At 43.0% G+C, this 16,557-nt stretch overlaps 3 protein-coding genes across 5 annotated transcripts; all 3 read right to left on the reverse strand.

The window, feature by feature from the left end:
- Nucleotides 1–500: 500 nt before the first annotated feature.
- On the reverse strand, nucleotides 501–4,808 carry ddx52 (DEAD (Asp-Glu-Ala-Asp) box polypeptide 52). Its single transcript, XM_026183019.2, has 15 exons — nucleotides 4,649–4,808; nucleotides 4,167–4,413; nucleotides 3,886–4,025; nucleotides 3,550–3,735; nucleotides 3,308–3,451; nucleotides 3,043–3,154; nucleotides 2,891–2,963; nucleotides 2,562–2,765; nucleotides 2,380–2,470; nucleotides 2,116–2,238; nucleotides 1,872–2,022; nucleotides 1,713–1,788; nucleotides 1,358–1,429; nucleotides 945–1,241; nucleotides 501–655 (listed from the first exon to the last, which is right to left on the reverse strand). Exons 1-15 carry the CDS (start codon nucleotides 4,733–4,735, stop codon nucleotides 619–621), a joined length of 2,040 nt encoding a protein of 679 aa, XP_026038804.2. The 5' UTR covers nucleotides 4,736–4,808; the 3' UTR covers nucleotides 501–618.
- Nucleotides 4,809–6,033: 1,225 nt separating this feature from the next.
- On the reverse strand, nucleotides 6,034–13,869 carry heatr6 (HEAT repeat containing 6). Of its 2 annotated transcripts, XM_026182611.2 has the most exons (20): nucleotides 13,550–13,869; nucleotides 13,199–13,306; nucleotides 12,322–12,462; nucleotides 12,134–12,249; nucleotides 11,821–11,935; nucleotides 11,636–11,737; nucleotides 11,381–11,545; nucleotides 11,074–11,291; nucleotides 10,787–10,961; nucleotides 10,502–10,708; nucleotides 9,624–9,723; nucleotides 9,142–9,530; nucleotides 8,938–9,060; nucleotides 8,743–8,829; nucleotides 7,994–8,128; nucleotides 7,785–7,907; nucleotides 7,545–7,669; nucleotides 7,329–7,425; nucleotides 7,008–7,212; nucleotides 6,034–6,855 (listed from the first exon to the last, which is right to left on the reverse strand). In XM_026182611.2, the coding sequence occupies exons 1-20, from the start codon at nucleotides 13,841–13,843 to the stop codon at nucleotides 6,245–6,247; spliced, it is 3,636 nt and encodes a 1,211-aa protein (XP_026038396.1). In that variant the 5' UTR covers nucleotides 13,844–13,869; the 3' UTR covers nucleotides 6,034–6,244. The 2 variants fall into 2 exon arrangements, with proteins under 2 accessions (XP_026038396.1, XP_080163674.1); XM_080307548.1 differs by lacking the exon at nucleotides 12,322–12,462.
- Nucleotides 13,870–14,639: 770 nt separating this feature from the next.
- dynll2b (dynein, light chain, LC8-type 2b) lies at nucleotides 14,640–16,308 on the reverse strand. Of its 2 annotated transcripts, none has more exons than XM_026181677.2 (3): nucleotides 16,153–16,308; nucleotides 15,455–15,599; nucleotides 14,640–15,361 (listed from the first exon to the last, which is right to left on the reverse strand). In XM_026181677.2, exons 2-3 carry the CDS (start codon nucleotides 15,584–15,586, stop codon nucleotides 15,224–15,226), a joined length of 270 nt encoding a protein of 89 aa, XP_026037462.1. In that variant the 5' UTR covers nucleotides 15,587–15,599; nucleotides 16,153–16,308; the 3' UTR covers nucleotides 14,640–15,223. The 2 variants fall into 2 exon arrangements, with proteins under 2 accessions (XP_026037462.1, XP_026037463.1); XM_026181678.2 differs by having other exon boundaries at nucleotides 15,455–15,595; nucleotides 16,153–16,292.
- Nucleotides 16,309–16,557: the final 249 nt, after the last annotated feature.

Consider the following 16,557-nt stretch of genomic DNA (forward strand, 5'->3'; position numbering starts at 1 on the left):
AAAATAATTATGTAATTAGATAAACATATCTCCCCTCTCTTTAAGCACCAGACTGTTGTTACAGTGCTGTATGTGTAATTATTGAAGGAAAATAGGTTTCAGTTAGGTTTCAACAGTTTGGACTGGCAAGAAATATATTTCAAATTTTATATATAAAGACATTTATATTTATAAAGAAATTTCGCCTGATTTAATAACAGTTATTATATCTGTGTGTATGAATACCCATTTTTTTTTTAAGTTACCCTTAAGTTACCCTTAAAGTATTAATCGAACACTAAAAAAAAGTCTGGTGAAGGGTTGAACAGAAATGGTACATTTTAGGGCACCGTCTGTTATAGCTGGCCCTCAAGAGTACAATAACTTACAGTTTATAGTTTATTTCTAATCAAAAATACCCAGTTGCTATTTAATGTACTTTCACAGTCATCATCTTTATTAACAAATATACAAAATTCTGTTCAGTCAGGTGAACAAATGTAATAAAATGCCAAAAAAAGTTTATACACATATAAAAGTTTATTTTATACTCTCATATTACAAAGCAGAAATGTAAAGGTTGGCAATAAATCAGACTGCAAATGCATCTTCTCATCAGTCCATCTGCATCGCACTCCTCTAGTCTGCCTTCAGCTTAGTTTTCTTCCCCTTTTTCCTGTTGAAGAAGAAAGAATGAATATTAGAAATATTTTTATTCAAGTGGGTTCAATTTCTGGCTCCATACAGGCCTCTGTGATATATTTGACAATAATGTTTCCTACTTTCAACTTTTCACAGATTTTCACTTTAATGGTATGCTAAGGAAATTGGTTTATGTTGTGTACAGAGTCATTTATCATATATGTATGGGTTTTGTTTTTGTTTTTTTTACATAACAGAGTTTGATAAGATTGCAGTTTGTAGTTTATTGGACTGGATAAATGTGCATGAAAGTCCTTCCCCACCTTTGTAACTTGGTTCCTGAAGTCTCTGTTGTTGTTTTCTGAGACACTTTCTTGTGTTTTTCTTTTCCTTCTTTCTGTGTTTTATTTCCTTTCTTCAGCCCCTGTCCTTTTGTCTTCTTTTCCTCTTTCTCCTGGTGTGATGTTGTTTGAGCTCCGTTTTCTCCTTTCTGCTCTCCTCTCGCTGCTCGCTTGTTTCCTTTTTTCTGATCTTTGCCTTTGGTCTTCATTAAGAAGCGAGGAGTTGTGCAAATGGTGCTTCTCTTGGGAGGTTTCTTCTCAAGTCTCCGCTTTACTTTGCTAAACAAAAAGATAACGACCAGACCGCTCTTACCAAAACTCAACAGGGAGCAATTAAGCATTAAATCAAAGGAAACATTTCTGTAAATGTGCAGGCAATCATGGAGCTTTCTTACCTGTGTATTTTCTTGAAACCAACCATGTAGTCTGGTACAGGACAGCCCGCTTGTTTTATAACATTAGCAATGCTGTTAAAGAGAAGCATAGGGGAAAAAAAGGAAAAACTACAGGCTCAGTATTTAAATTCAAGGTGCTTTAAAAATAAATTAATGGCAAGAAGTGACCTAAACTTGCAATCATTGTGCTGCAGTGAAATTATTTTATTAAAAAAAGCAACACCAACGATAGAGACCAAGAACCAAATAGGATGGTCCATGGAAAATCCAGAAAATCCTTTTAAATTGTGTGTTAACAGCTGGATATGGGTTTGAATGAAGAAAAAAAAACTAACTCAGTTTGCTCTTTTCCTACCTGCGCAACAGAGGTTTGTCATTCTCTGTGAAGAAGGTGACGGCCTTCCCCTGATGTCCAGCTCTCCCAGTACGACCTGACAGACACAGAGTGTGATACGCGTCAAAGACAAAGTGGAAACATCAGGCTGATTATTTGTGGATCACTGTCCAAACCAACCAATGCGATGGATGTACTCCACAGCGCTGGTAGGGAAGTCGTAGTTGAGTACGAGGTTTACGCCTTTGAAGTCGATTCCTCTGGCGAGCAGAGCGGTGCAGATCAACACCCAAATCTTCCCGGAGCGGAAACTGTTCACCACGTTGTCTCTCTGACACATAGGAGCAAACGATGAGGACGAGAGCACTCAATAAATAAACTGAAATGGAAATAAATGACAGGAGTGGTAGGTGTGTTGATGTACCTGCTGCTGTGTGCGGTCTGCGTGGATTACATCCACGTTGATGCCTTCATACACCAGCTCATGGAAAAGCTCCCGTGCCCTTTCTATAGTCTGAACAAACACCAGCATGGGCGGCAGGAAGCCCTGAAACACAGAAAAGAGGACTCTTTTATTTTATCTTAGCTTGTAAGATAAAATAATCAGAAATTAGAAATGATTTAAACGGGTGTTTATGCAATAACCACTAATAAATCTGTTCTATTTGAAATCAAGTAAGCTCCTTACTTTTTTGATGATATCCCTCATTGCCACAAGCTTGCCATTCTCTGTCCCGACAAACAGCAGCTGCTGATCTACTGTATCCACAGCTGTATTTCTAAAAAAGATGAAACACCCATGTTTCTATTGTGACAAAAAAAGAAGGCATGAATTTGCTGCAGTAAGCAGTTCTTCAGCTAGAGCCGTACCTGTGCCCGATGTTTACAGAAACCAGGTTGTCGAGGTTCAGGCGGCACCACTGTTCTACATCTGCCGTGCAAGTGGCGCTGAAGAAAGCCCTGCGCACCTTTGGACCGGAGCAGGCCAGAAAAATGGTGGCCAGCTGCTCTCTGAAGCCCGTCTTGCCGTCTTCAAACAGCTTATCGGACTCATCGACAATCAGCCACTCCACACTGAAAAGCAACACCCAGAACATCATCGATCTGTCTTCTTTTTTATTTTTTTTTAAGTAATAAAGAGACAAATAGAGTGGGTACGACACACAAAAACCATCAGATTTGAGCAGATCAAATGTCACCTGCTGAGATCGACAGCTGGAGGATCCTGCTTGAGAAGGAAGATGAGTCTGTTTGGAGTACTGACGAGTATATCTGCACACAGAAACGTCAGGAGTTAAAAGCCAGTGAGATTTACTTATTTTTCTTCCCCTATGAACCAACGATCTCTTACCGTATTTTTTGTTTGACTGTGGTCCGTATTTCTTAGCCGCTAGTGACGCTTTGTCTATGATGTGAACTCTAAACCCGACTCCCTCTGACAGACGGAGCAGCTCTCTGTAGGTCTGAACACAATTCAACAACAATGACCAAATACTGCTGAAAACACAGGAAGTCAGTCACTTATCATCCTTTATCTATCACCAGCTGCTGTTGTTCACATCAGGAAAGGCCTCCTTACTTTTTAAACAGATCACTTTCTAATTTATGGTGCATACCTGGCTGGCCAGCTCTCTGGTTGGGGAGATGATCACACCTCTGAAGCCCTGATTGGCTGGCTGCTGCAGCTGAGCGAGCAGTGGGAGGCAGAAAGCCAAAGTCTTCCCAGATCCCGTGGGAGCGCAGGCCAGCAGCTCCCGACCCTGACAGACAAACCAAACCAAGAGTGAAACCCTCAGAAAAATCACCGTCTGTGCACTAATCCCAAATCAAAGAAATGAGGACGAGCGTGCGTGCTTACATGCATCATGAGGGGCATCGCCTGCATCTGTATCGGCGTTGGGGAACTGAGCCCGGCGTCTCTGAGGTTCTGAAGGACACGCGGGTTGAGGCGATACTCGGACAGCAGCTCCTCGAATGTGCACACAGGGTCAGGTATGTCACAGCCGTGCACATTTATGCGGTTTTGGGCACGAATACGATTGACCTAGAATGAAAGAGAAATACCTTTTTCGATGGCGGATAGGGGGACAGCAGTAGTTCTGCACAGCATTTCACCACTAAGAAGAAGTTTTAAAATGTATCAGAATCTCTTTATTTTACTTCTTTGTGCTATAAAATGTAGCCCAGTAAGGACCTTTTCCTGATGAAGATGCTTCAGCCTCTTCAACGAAGATTTCTCCTTCCCGTCACTCGGCAGGTTTTGGATCTTTCTGTCCAAAGAAGAGGTCCAGGTGATGCCAGTTCCCTGCGTCTCTTTCAGCAGTTCACCGCCAGCTTCAGCCAGACAGAAGACATCAAACAGGAGTGAACAGCTAGATCATGTTCATTCTAAACGTCACTCGAAATTTTTGTAATAACAAGGTTTCCATAGTGAACACTTTAAAACTGCAACCTTTACTACTACAACTTCTTTACCTTTCACCTCCGCTTGGTTGCTTTTGGTCTTTTTCTTCTTCTTTTTGGTCCTCACTTCTCTCTCCTCCTCTTTGCGCTTTCTTTTGCCTCCTATGTCGGAATCTCCGTCTTCACTTCCCTCATATTCTTCCCTGCCCTCCTCTTCCTCCTGTGCCTGGGTCCAGCTCTGGGCTCCATTGGCAGTGGCAAAATAATCAATCGCAGAGAGAGGATCGGGAGAAGCTTCTTCTGAGTGACTCCTCACGGGCTACAAAATAAAACGATACACAAGCGTGTGTGTACATGTATGTGTGAGTGTTACGGTTGTACAATTCTTCAAATACATGTATTAAGCACAACAACTTGCCTAAAACGTTATACTCCTACACAAGCAGGACAGCAAAACTCGAGGTTAGCTAAAATGCATTAAACCATAGCGATTCGTTAACAGCAGCATGAACTGTTTTCATCCAGTACGTCATCAGCTACACTATAAAGCTTACCTTAAACCGAGCGGCGTCCTGACCAAACCTCTTCAGGTCAAATCTAGCCCCAACTCCGAGTTTCCGAAACAACTCGAACGCGTCCATTTCTACAACAGCGTGGTGTGCCCCGATCAGGCATCACTAATCAACATCCGGATCATCCACCTCTCGCGCCCCCTATTGGGGGCTGTGAGTGTTACAGCGAGTGAGGCAACTTTACACTAATTATTCTCGTGTGTGTATATATATATATATATATATATAAACCATATTATCCCAATTCTGGCCGATTTAGAAGAAAATTGTGTAAGAGTTGCTTCTTCAAGGATTTTCTTTATTTGTTACAATTCATAATCATACAATCACAGGTCAACCACGTGACCTGTGAAAGTGACACTAACAGATGAACATGATTCAACAATCTGAAAGTACTAACTTTACTGTTTTACTTCCATGGTGTTGTGAACAGCTGTTCAAAGCAACTGCCACTCATTCTGAGGACTATAATAAAGATGCTCTCCTGATATCTTGAAGTGGACTAAAAACTAACACTTCTGCACAGGACTGTATTTGATGAAACTTTAGAGTAGAGCGTATCTCATACATTCTGATTTTTGCAGTAGCAACCTTTAAGGTTGGATAGTGACCCAAAGTAGCAATTTTTTTTATTTTTTTTTTATGTAACATCAAATCACAATTTTTTTATACACTTTAAATTTTAAGGTATCAAATGGTAAGCTCTCAAAGGATGCCCCGATGAGTAAGCACTTGGCAACAGTAGGAAAAGCTCCCTTTTAACAGTAAGAAACCTCCAGCAGAATCAGGCTCAGGAAAGGGCAGCCATCTGCTGCAACAGGCTGGGGGTGAGGGGCAGGGAGACAAAACAAAAAGTACACTATGGAAGAGAGCCAGATTAATAATTAAATATACAGTGTGAAGAAGAAATGCTTAGTGCATCATGGTAAATCCCCCAGCAGCCTGATCCAGCCCGAATCTTAAAAGCAGAGAGGATGCCTGTCTCCTGAATCCAAACTGGGAGCTGGTTCCACAGAAGAGGGGCCTGAAAGCTGAAGACTGCCTCCCATTCTACTTTTAAATATCCTAAGAACCACAAGTAAGCCTGCATTCTCAGAACTAAGCGCTCTATTGGAGCATTATAGGTCTGTAAAATGGGCCCGATTATTTAAGACCTAGTATGTGAGGAGAAGAACTCTAAATTTGAATCTGGATTTAACAGGGAGCCAGTGAAGAGAAGCCAATATGGGAGAAATGTGCTCTCCCTCCCTCCCTCTCCGGAGCATTTTGGATCAACTGAAGGCTTCAGTTCAGTACATTTCTTGGCAACATGTTTCAAAAGAACGTTTTTATAGTTTAACAAATCCAGACTGCAGGGAAGTACATGCTTACACTTAAAAATCTTTAATCATATTAGTAAAATTAAAAAGACACAATCATCCTCTAACTAAGAATGACCAAAGTGGTATAAATGCATGAGATCAATACATAGGATTCAATTTATTCTTTTTCTTCCTGAAAATATTTGTATTTTTTCAGATTTCAAATATCTTTGAACAGATGTTCAACATTATCAGTCATAAATCACTGCCCAGCAGTTCATACATGATCCGCTTTGCTTTCAGTCACCTCTCTGTTAGTTTGGGTGTTTTCCCAAGTCTCTTCACAAATCTTTATTAAATCCTCCAGGAAATGACTCACCATCTCCTTACCCCTCTCCTCCTCCCCTTCCACCTTTAACCCCTTTATCCTGATCAAAATCTGCTCTACACTTCCAATTCTCTCCCGAGGGTGCAAACTTTCCCCCCTTATATCCTTCTCTGCCTCCTCTCCTCCTCCTTCCTCTGCTCGGAGGTACTTCATCAAATGCTCTCTGATGCCCGTCCCCTCCTCGCTGGCCAGTGACGTGCCGAGCCCGAGCATGTCCTGTGACTGGCTTACGCTGAGCAGGTGTAAGAGAGCCTGAGAGAGTGTGTGTCGCAGGCTGGCGCTGTAGCGGTACTCCAAGAAGTCGTTGGTGTCTTCGCTGTTCTCAAGGGCTGTTGCGAGGGAGCACCACACACGGGTGAACCGCTCTGTGTCTCCATAGCAGCCGCGGTGGGCGGGAACTGCAAGGGCAGCGGCAGATTTGATCCGCACTTTAAAGTTCTTACAGGAAGTAACAACATGGCAGAGCGCAGAGAACGCTTCGTGAGACCAGGCAGCTGAGTCTGATGAAGAGATGGACATGAGCAGCTTTTCAAAAAAACTGAAATCCAAATGAATCACTGCTGGAGACATTTTGCACAGCAGCCTCCTTCAAATGTAATGCATAACACTGACAATGTATGATGCTTTTACAGCCCTGTGGTTAAACACTTACCTAGCGGCAAGGCGGGGTTTCTGAAAGCATTTCCCAAAGCATAACAGGCGTTCCATCTGACCTTCATCGTAGCCTCTGATTGGACCGTTTTAACCAGAGCACGCACTGCATCTTCCAGTGGCTGCTGGAACGCGGGCCTGGTCATCTGACTCTGCCGCAGGAAATGAAGCAGATTCCCGAGAGCGCGCACTGCATTAGACTTCACCTGGTAGGGATCGAGGGAGGACGTAAGTACACTCTACAAGATCTAACAGATGAATTCGGGGGCGTTTTAAAATAACCTGCATGTTTGTGTGAGTGTGAAAGCGTAGCTGCTCGCACCCTGTCTTTGTCTGCTGCTGCTCGCGTGGCTGCCTGCAGCATCTTGAGCAGCAACATGTCTGATAACTCTTCCTGGAAGTCCACACCTACACTCTCCCTGGTTAAAGAGAAACAAGATCAACTGTTTATAGGCATTCGGTATATTTTATTCTACCCTTTTAATATGATTTCAGTCTGTTCTGAGATTATATGTGTGGTACATCCATGCTGTCTTACATATTAACAATAAGAGTGTCTGTGAGGTTCCCAAGGGACCAGGCAGCCTTGGCACGCACATTTGTAGATCGATCATCGAGCGCAGCTAGGATAGTGTTTGCAGTATCAGCCACAAACATGACATCCTGAAAAGAAGAACATAATTGTTCTATTTTTTTTCCAGAGGTTTACATATCTTGGATTCAAAATATCTGATTTAAATTGTAAATTGTGGTCATAGCTGGTGATCAGCACACCTACCTCTCTCAAGCAGGGGAACAGTACGTAGATCCCCAAAGCCCTGACGGCTGCCGTCTTCACCAGGTAGTTTTCAATATAGGTGAGTCCCAGCAGCACAGTGATGCACATCAGCTGGGTCTTGTCCTTAAAAACAACAGTACACATACAGCGCCGTGAAGCTCGGCAGCACTAGTGCAGAAAAACAAGTCCAATAAAAGGGGATAACTCACAGGCAGCTGTGCAAAGGCCTGCGGCAGAATGGAGGAGAGCGTGTCACAGGCGCTCGCCTGCAGCGTGGGATGTTGCTCATTCTGCAGCGCTCGGTTTAACGGGCCGCTCAACACTTCTGACCAAAACTGCACCACCTGTATTGTACACACATTGATTAAATTACCACACATTAATGTGGATTAGAGAGATTTTTTTTTTTAAATATAACCTGTTCTTAATGCCTCCTTTTACTGTTGCTAAAGCCTGCACAGAAATTATCTGTACCTCAGTGGCAGCAGCTTAACTCTCAGTCTGTGCTCGACCTGTAGCTCATATGAAATCATGCTCCTACCCCTGTAAGTATAAGTATTTCAGGAAACTGTGGTTATCTTTATAATTACAAAGAGATTTTCCATCTAAGATCTCTGGGCTCTTTGAACTCAGGTTTTACACTTCTGAAAAATTATTTTACAATCTCTTAGAAATGCACATCAGTGTGTGAGGACAGAAAACATGACATTAGTGTCAAAGTCTGAGAAAAGTTTGCTTAAATGCTCTAAAACGTTACATAAATATATACTTTAAACCTGTCTGTTACATATGGATATTAAGAATAGCACTTACACTTAGATTTTAACCCTAAATTTGCTGAATCCATCTTTGAAACAGGCGAATGAGGATTTGTCCAAAAAGAACGAAGTGCATTTGTTTAAACCTCTGTAATCGTATGCTGTGTGTAATGCACTGTGTAGAAATGATTTGCATTTACCTGGCTTATGGGGACCCTTGAGCTCTCAGGCACGTTGTTTTCTGCTCTGTACTGTTGAATTATTCCCGAACCAAACTCCTCTAGCAACTAAATAAAAGACAGATGTTATTTCTAAATATCTGATACTTGTTTTATTGTGTACTGTTGCAGGATCAGTATTCAATTCATACTACTATATTATATAGAGGGCATTACTTTTGCTCCGTGCAGCTGTATGGAGGTGTCCGTCTCCCCAAGACAGCGTGCGCTCACTTGCCCAATCTCACACAGGTAGTGTTGAGTTAGAGGGAAGTAGCCACGCACCAGGTGAGACAAGACCTGAAACACAAGAGATTAAAAACATCTTCAGACTTTAGAAATGCCTGTTTGGAGCTTCCTGTCTGGCTCATTATTGCTCACCTGCAGAGCTTCAAGTCGAACAGGAGGTGGCTCTAAAGCAGCACCCCCTCCCACTCCTTCGCTGTCTGATTGGTCCTCTCTGGGTTGAGTCACTAGTGTCACACAGAGCTGCAGCAGCCACAGTCGCCGGCTGTCCTCTTCCCCTGGTGTGTGAGGAATGTGTGGGGAGTGTGTGCTAGAGCTCCGCTGGGAATGTTTGACTGGTGTACGAGAGGGTGAGGACACCCCGTCTCTTTGTCTCCAGCTGAGGCCCGAGTCCTGTGGCGTGAACACACCCATGCTGCTGCTGTGATCTGGCTGCTGGAGGAGCAGCTGCACCTCAGGGAGAGGAGCCTGCGTGGTCACCAGAGCGCCATAAAGTGTCAGGACTGACACACGCACATTCACATCTAAAGAAGGACAGATAGTTGTGTGGACGGTAACAGACTTCAGTGTCTTACATCCTATTGGCAGTTATTTCAGCGTGCCGACAACATACAGACCTCTGTGGCGCACATACGGACGAATCTGCTTCCAGAGCTGAGTGAGCAGGCCAGGTCTGAGGCGGTGATAGGGAGCGTTGGCTACCAAGTAGGCCAGACACTAACAGACGGAGCAGACGGATATTTACAGTGTGGATAACAAAGATGCATGTCAGAATTCAGCACTCTCTCAGCTCATTTCACATGAAACTCATATTGTAATTTACATCCTGATAAACACCACAAAAAAGACAAACAGTGACTAATCCTCTTATTTATATGCACACACAGACTGCAAACATGTGACCTTACACAGTAAAGGTATGTGAAGTTATTCAAAGTGTTAGCAGGCAATATGCAACCATCTAGCTAAACTGCTAATTGTCACAACAAATTCTGTTTATTTTTCGCTTCAATACTGAAAAACAACAACAACACTAATACTGCCCAGACTTATTCTTAATTCTATTTTTATGTCCGAATTTGAAAAGCGCAACTTTTAAAGACTATTCCAGAGTCTTTTCAGAACTTTTTAACACTATAAAAATCACTTAGCATACTTGTTTACTTTTGCATTATAGCGCATTTCATTACTGGAACCTGAACATATCGCATGTAATGAAATAAATGTAATTAAACCCTAATGGATTCATTAAGTTATCAGTTTTCGTCATACTTTATGAGACTGAGGGTGTAATTCCGCTGAAATTAAATGGAGTTTAAATTTAATTATGTTTACCTAATGAGTTTTTACAGCAAAGAAAAAAAAATCATTATGCTATAGTCTGTAACATCCGGGTTTATATTAAAGTTCAACAAAGAAATATTGACAGTAGCTGTAACCCAAAAGAGAAAGAGATGAAAGATAAAAAGTGTTCGTGGAGAGCAAATAATCGTACCTTTATGACCTGTGTGAGAGTCTGAGGGGAGGTCTCGGCCAGCAGGGCCAGACTGAGGGTGCGGTGCAGCTCTCTGATAGCAGTCGCCAGCGTGAAGGAGAAAGGGGTGTAAGATGTTCGAGGAGACGCCGTATCTTCAGCCACAGCCAGGAACTGCCGGGAGCTATCCAGCATGGCTGACAACACCTGAAGTGCACACAACCTCACCTGGAAGGGGGGTCAAGAGAGAGATGTTACAATCGTATCGGTCCAGAACTGCACAGTGTGTGTGTGCGTGTGTTGTACCTTTGGAGAGAGGTCCTTCAGAATAATTGTGACGAGAGTAAGAGGCGGTGATCCCCCGATGGGAGAGTCGGGGATGAAGGAAGACCAGTAACCGTACAGAGTTCTCTTCTCTACTGCTTTCACCACAACTAACAAACAGTGCAGCGCCCCCTGACGCACACGACCGTGGTTCACTCTGAAAGAGTGTAAACAGTAAAAAAAAAAAAAAAAATTAAAAACATCTATTGATACTTTTAAAAGATACACATGCATGGGAGAAAAATATTTAATTAAGGGTCTTTCTGTACCTTAATTTGCTCTGTGCGTTGCCCTCTAGGTCGGAAAATTCAGAATCAGAACTGTTTAGTTTCCAGGACGGGTAGAGAAATGAGGCAGGCTGTTTTTCCTCCGCCCTGCCTTTCAGAAGTGCAGGCACAGTCTCTGCATCTCCTTCCTCTCGTTCATCCCCTCTGCTCTCCTCAGTTTTCGTCTTCTTTCCCTTACCTTTAGATTTCCTCTTTTTACTCTTTGGAGAGAGAAATACATTCAATTAAAAATCAGAGTTTCCTCAGTGTTTTTAAATATGGCCATTGCTGGTATCAACACTCTTCTTACCCCTGAAGCTTTTCCTGGCACAGCGACATCCTTTGGTGGCTCTAATGATTTTGGTGATTCTGCAGTTTTTGCTGCGGAGAGACTCTCGTACTGCGGTAAAGGTGCTGGATAAAGTACAGCCGGCCACTCCACAATCACACCTGGAGCCCCCTGGAACATGAGTCGCTGCAGAATACATGAGCAGGACTCCATATTAATACTCAACAAAAATTAATCAATTAATAATAACTGTGCACATGTGGTGAGATTTTACACCTTAAGTGCAGCCAGTACAGACCCGAGCTCCTCCCCTCCACCAAATTTCCACTTCCCACCTGAGAGACAACACTGAAGTCCCTTTAGAGCTGCTTGGATCACCTGCGCAGATTACACAATTTTATATAAGCAGGATTGAATTAATCTGTTTCTCGTTTAAATGTTTGTTGTTGAGTATCCAGTACCATGCAGTAGAAGAGCTCATCAGTGTCGGGAGGTTTGGTTGACTGCAGCGTTTTCAGGAAGGCTTGGAAGCACACACTTCTGTACTGATCATCCAAAGGCGGCTGACCAGGTATCCTGCAGGGACAGATGCAGACGATTAGAGCGACAAATACAAGCTTAAAGATGGAGAAACTGGCACTGCGTCTCATTCGAGTTCCAGATTCGAAGCAGCTCTTCAGAAATCAGATTATAGACACTACATCCAGGCTTTCATATAGCCTGCAGTTTACACAGATAAAAATGGCTACTGGCTCAAGCATGTTGTAGCAGTACCTGAGACAGATGTTGGCCATGCAGGTAAGAGCAACGCGGCGCAACTCCATGTTTGACTGAGATGGAGAACTATACTGCAGGAGGAATCCCTCTTCACCCAGTAAGTCGCTGAGGTGCTACAAATATATATACAAAAAAAATAGTCAACAGTTAGGGCACACTTTTCGGAAAGTGCACTAAATATCTACCTGGTGGCACTGAGGTCCATTCCCATAGACTACAGTGGAGAGTGCCAGGAGGACGTCTGTGTGGGTCCACGTACTGCATACTTTCAGTGCACCTGCAGTATAGTTCACCAGTACATCCAGCGTGTGCTCATACATTATTACCTTAAAAATAAAAGACAAATGTGGCTGTAAGTGCAGTATATCCCAACAACTACACAAGCTTTTATGACATCCCATTCTGTTAGTATGGAGTTGGTTGTCGTGATATAAGAGTTTCCACTAAGAGAATCCTCTACAGGCTTGTAAATTTCGTCCTCTCATCCAGAAGAGCATTTATGAAGCCTGATGCTGATGCTGGAATCTCTGTTCTAGTTCATCCCAAAAGGTGTTTGACGGTTGGATCAGTTTGGCATATTCTTCCGCATCAAACTAATCCTAGCACATCTTTAAGGAGCTTGCTTTGTGCACTGGGGCAGACCCAAGTTGGCACAGTTTCCCTAAAGCATTAAGATATGCCTTTACTGGAACCATCAACCCAGACCAAACAAACTTTATAGATGGCCCACTGCTGTCCGATATTTGGTGATGCAAAGCTGCTTGGCCATAGAAACCATGCCACGAAGCTCTCTATATATGGTTTTAATGCCTATTGAGGTCTGGATGTCTGTGGTTATTGATTTATTGCTTCCACTTCGCAATAATACCACTTAGTTGGCATCGGTCATCCTGTTATAGTACCACACTCGACTTCACCGATTTTGTTCATCTGTGGCAACGAGACTGAACGAAACACCTCAGTTCAGTGACAACTCAGTACTTTTGTCCATATAGTGTAAATGCGACAAAAGCAGTCCTAACAATACATAAGTGTACATGTGGCACAAGCATGACCTGTTACCTTCAGCTGGTTGAGCAGATGATGGACAACCTGGCAGAGTTTGATGACTAGATGCTCCTGAGTCAGGGGCACAAGACAGCTGGCATGTTTCAGCAGAGAACACACGTCCTGAAATGGAAATAATACACCAATACAGAAAAGAAACAAAATGCTGATGTCACAGTTGTTGGTTTAGTTTAGAGCTAGTCTCTTATTGGTTATATGGTTATCCTCGGGGCTCTGAAGTGCGTGGGTTTATGGCTATTTCAGTGTTTATTCATCCCAGCTCTGCTTCTAAATACAGAGGCGGCAGACTTTTATAGAGTTTGTGTCGCTGAAAACAGACTACAGGTCCAAAGCGAGTGTCCGTACCTCTGGACGAATGTTGACAGCGGGCTCGAAGGTCCTGTTGTAGTTTTCGGACAAGAGTTGGTCAAAGAGCAGGTTGAGCTCCTCTTTGAGTTGGACCGAGTCTGCTCGCAGGGCTCTCAGCTTTATGGCGCAGTTGGAAAACAGTTTCTCGGCCTCCGACTGTGAGCCGGGCCCCCAACCGGACGGCTCCATGGGAGTGAACGGAGCGGCCTCAGCAGACAGAGGCACCGGGGGGAAAACAGACACACCACCGCGGACAAGAGCCGGGTGTGACAACCCGCTCTGAGCCGCCATTACTTCTACTATCTCCTCGGTGGTTATTGGGCTTTCTTTAAAGCATCATATCCAAGAGTTCAGCTCATTACCGCCCCCCTGCGGTGAAAACCAGAAAAACAAAACTATCCATTTTACAGCGTTTACCGCTGTTGTGCCAAAAAGTGATTGTCTGCCAAAAACTGTTTTCCAATGTTTCTGTGTGTTTTTTATGTGTAATATCTTTACGTATGTATGGAGGCTTGTTTCTTCCACTGAAAAAATACAATAAAATAATTAATTTTTTATTTTTTCTGCTATCCAAAAGCAGAAAATTTCACATTAGGCAACTCAAAATTTTGAATTAGTTAAAGTAAACTTTTGCCTGCATGCGTAGTCAACTTTATTTCACTGGCAGACATTAGCTTCCACGTAGTTTGATTTGCCATTTATTTTTTCTAAAACTGTGCTTAACTTTACTGTAATTTTTTTTCACAGGAAAGCAAACGGTGAGAAAAGGCTGCAGTACACCACATTACACAAGAACTTAAGTGTTGAATAAAGGTGTTCATACCAAATACTAGCGTTTAAGATCATTTGAAACTGTACAAATTCGGTTTTTGCCTTACACACCGCATTGTAAATGCACAAAAAAAATTTCTGCATTTCCAAACAAGAGGTACTCTATATCTGCCTATTTGCAGTTATGTCAGAGCACCTAAAGTTTAGATGCATCACAATGCTTCAGAATACACGGGAGATAAAGTGCTCGACAGCCCAACAGGGTGCCAAGCCATTAATAGCTCATGGAAGTGAAATGAATTTAAAGCACACAAAGCATTTTGAACCAATTTACTGTCGTCAAAGTTTTTTCTGGTCAATATGATGAAAATATCACAATGACTACTCACTGAATTACATTCCCAAAGATCTACAACAACACTACAAGTGTCAACAGGAATGTTTAGGCATGTACAAAACCCTTAAAATCTCAGTATTTTGCATCCTTTATTTCATGTAAGCAACAGTCTCAGCATGGTTTGTCAGTGAAAATCAAAAGGATAACAAAAAAGGCTGTTGCTCATTTTAATTCAATGAAAATAAATTATACAGTCATGTGAACTAACATACAAAGTCTGTGCCACCACAACACAGCAAATTACTGGGAAGTCATGAGCCACAATGAGTCTGTTAGAAGTGCAGAGGCTGACTGAGTGCTGTCACCATAAGTCATTTTATATTGGCATTTTCTATGAATGACACATCACCAAGTCCAGGCATTACACAAGCTCAAAGCACCAGCTACTGTTGGTAGTGTTTCAGGAGACAAAAATAATAACAGGCTGAAGACGGCAAGAAATTAGGAGGTAGTCATGTAGCAAATGGGAGAAGAAATGCTGAAATAGTTTAGGAGCCCACGTCTCAGCCAGACTTGAACAGCAGAATAGCCACTTGACCCAGGTAGAAGTAGATGAAATGTTTCGTCTCATGTGTCACATAGCTGCCAAAGTTCCTCCCAACAATGCAGTGCCATGTGGGGTTGTACTTCTTGTCAAACTCCTGCAGGGGAAGACACAAGTTAGCATCTTCTTGGCAAAAATGCATGCAACAAGTTTACGCTACTCATTTTACTTTGAAGCAACAGCAAAATACCTTTTTGACATAGGCGGCGATATCCTTCTCAATGTTATACTTCTCCATGGCCTGCATGGCACAGTCCACTGCATCCTGCTGCATTTCATCAGACATGTCTGCGTTCTTGATCACAGCCTTCTTGTCACCCATGTTGGCTTTCTGACTGCAGGAGACAAAGCAATCTTTACCGTGTCCGCTCAGCTCTTACCTTCTCATGACATCACTGCTATCACACAATGTGCCTAAGGAAGCGGTCACTGGCTGCAGGGGTGCCTTTTATTTACTTTCATTTTGAATAGATGATTTACATGATTTGCAAGTGAGAGCTAAATGAAACCAGGACACTATCCAAAACAGCTGATGGAGATAGGCGTCCCTTTTATTGAGGTCCCTCGTGTAATTTAAGACATTAACATAAAGGGCCCTTTATGTTAGGATCACAAGAAATAGAAGCCATGCGTCGCTGGCATCATTATTTGGTAAATGTTGCTCGAATAGCCCAGTTTAACCATTGCAACACGCAGTATCGCTAATTTAACCCAACAACGGTGTAAGTGCTCCGATTACCAGGTTTGCAAATAATGTGCAGCAAGTAAGGTAAGAGCCTGAGAGCGTGGATGAGCACGCGGGGTACAGAAACCTCACCCCTCGCGCTGACCTGCTCACTGTGACAATTCGCAGCAAAGGTTAGAACCAAACGTGCATTTTACTCTTACCGTCTTTCAAGAAAGTCTTAACGTGCAACGGAGTGCGATGAAGGGACCGCGCAGGTTTTTCCTTTATTTATGCAAGGAAGTGTGCCCCCGTGCGTTCCGCCCTCCACTTCACATTCACCACGTGATTGGCTCGAGCGAAGCCTCCACCCTGCCAATGGCGTGGTTTTACTTGCGGACAGCACCCCGCATCTTATTTCCACCCAGAATGCAACGTTTCACCCGTTCCCTCCCCCAACTTGCCCCATTGATCCAGGTGATTGATGTGCAACCCCCCTCGGGCCCAAAATATGCACATTCATAACTAATAAAATAGTTATGAACAAGATTTTAGTTTTTTTCAAATCATATAACAAACACAGGTTCAAATTGTCCTGGTTTGCTTTTTCTCTTTTTTCTCCCTTTTCC

This window comes from Astatotilapia calliptera, chromosome 10 (assembly GCF_964374335.1).
Source record: "Astatotilapia calliptera chromosome 10, fAstCal68.1, whole genome shotgun sequence".
NCBI lineage: Eukaryota > Metazoa > Chordata > Actinopteri > Cichliformes > Cichlidae > Astatotilapia > Astatotilapia calliptera.

Bases quoted from the DNA above. Each gene is read 5' to 3' on its own strand.
- ddx52 (XM_026183019.2), bottom strand. From the start codon at position 4,735: ATGGACGCGTTCGAGTTGTTTCGGAAACTCGGAGTTGGGGCTAGATTT. The intron at 2,766-2,890 runs GTGACATTTGAT...GTTGCTTTTCAG, and splicing joins CCAGCTGTCGATCTCAGCAG to TGTGGAGTGGCTGATTGTCG. The intron at 2,023-2,115 runs GTACATCAACAC...CCTATGTGTCAG, and splicing joins CAGACCGCACACAGCAGCAG to AGAGACAACGTGGTGAACAG.
- heatr6 (XM_026182611.2), bottom strand. From the start codon at position 13,843: ATGGCGGCTCAGAGCGGGTTGTCACACCCGGCTCTTGTCCGCGGTGGT. The intron at 13,307-13,549 runs GTACGGACACTC...TTTCCATTTCAG, and splicing joins CTGTCAACATTCGTCCAGAG to GACGTGTGTTCTCTGCTGAA. The intron at 11,292-11,380 runs GTAAGAAGAGTG...CTCTCTCCAAAG, and splicing joins TGCCAGGAAAAGCTTCAGGG to AGTAAAAAGAGGAAATCTAA.
- dynll2b (XM_026181677.2), bottom strand. From the start codon at position 15,586: ATGGGTGACAAGAAGGCTGTGATCAAGAACGCAGACATGTCTGATGAA. The intron at 15,362-15,454 runs GTATTTTGCTGT...CTTCCCCTGCAG, and splicing joins TCGCCGCCTATGTCAAAAAG to GAGTTTGACAAGAAGTACAA.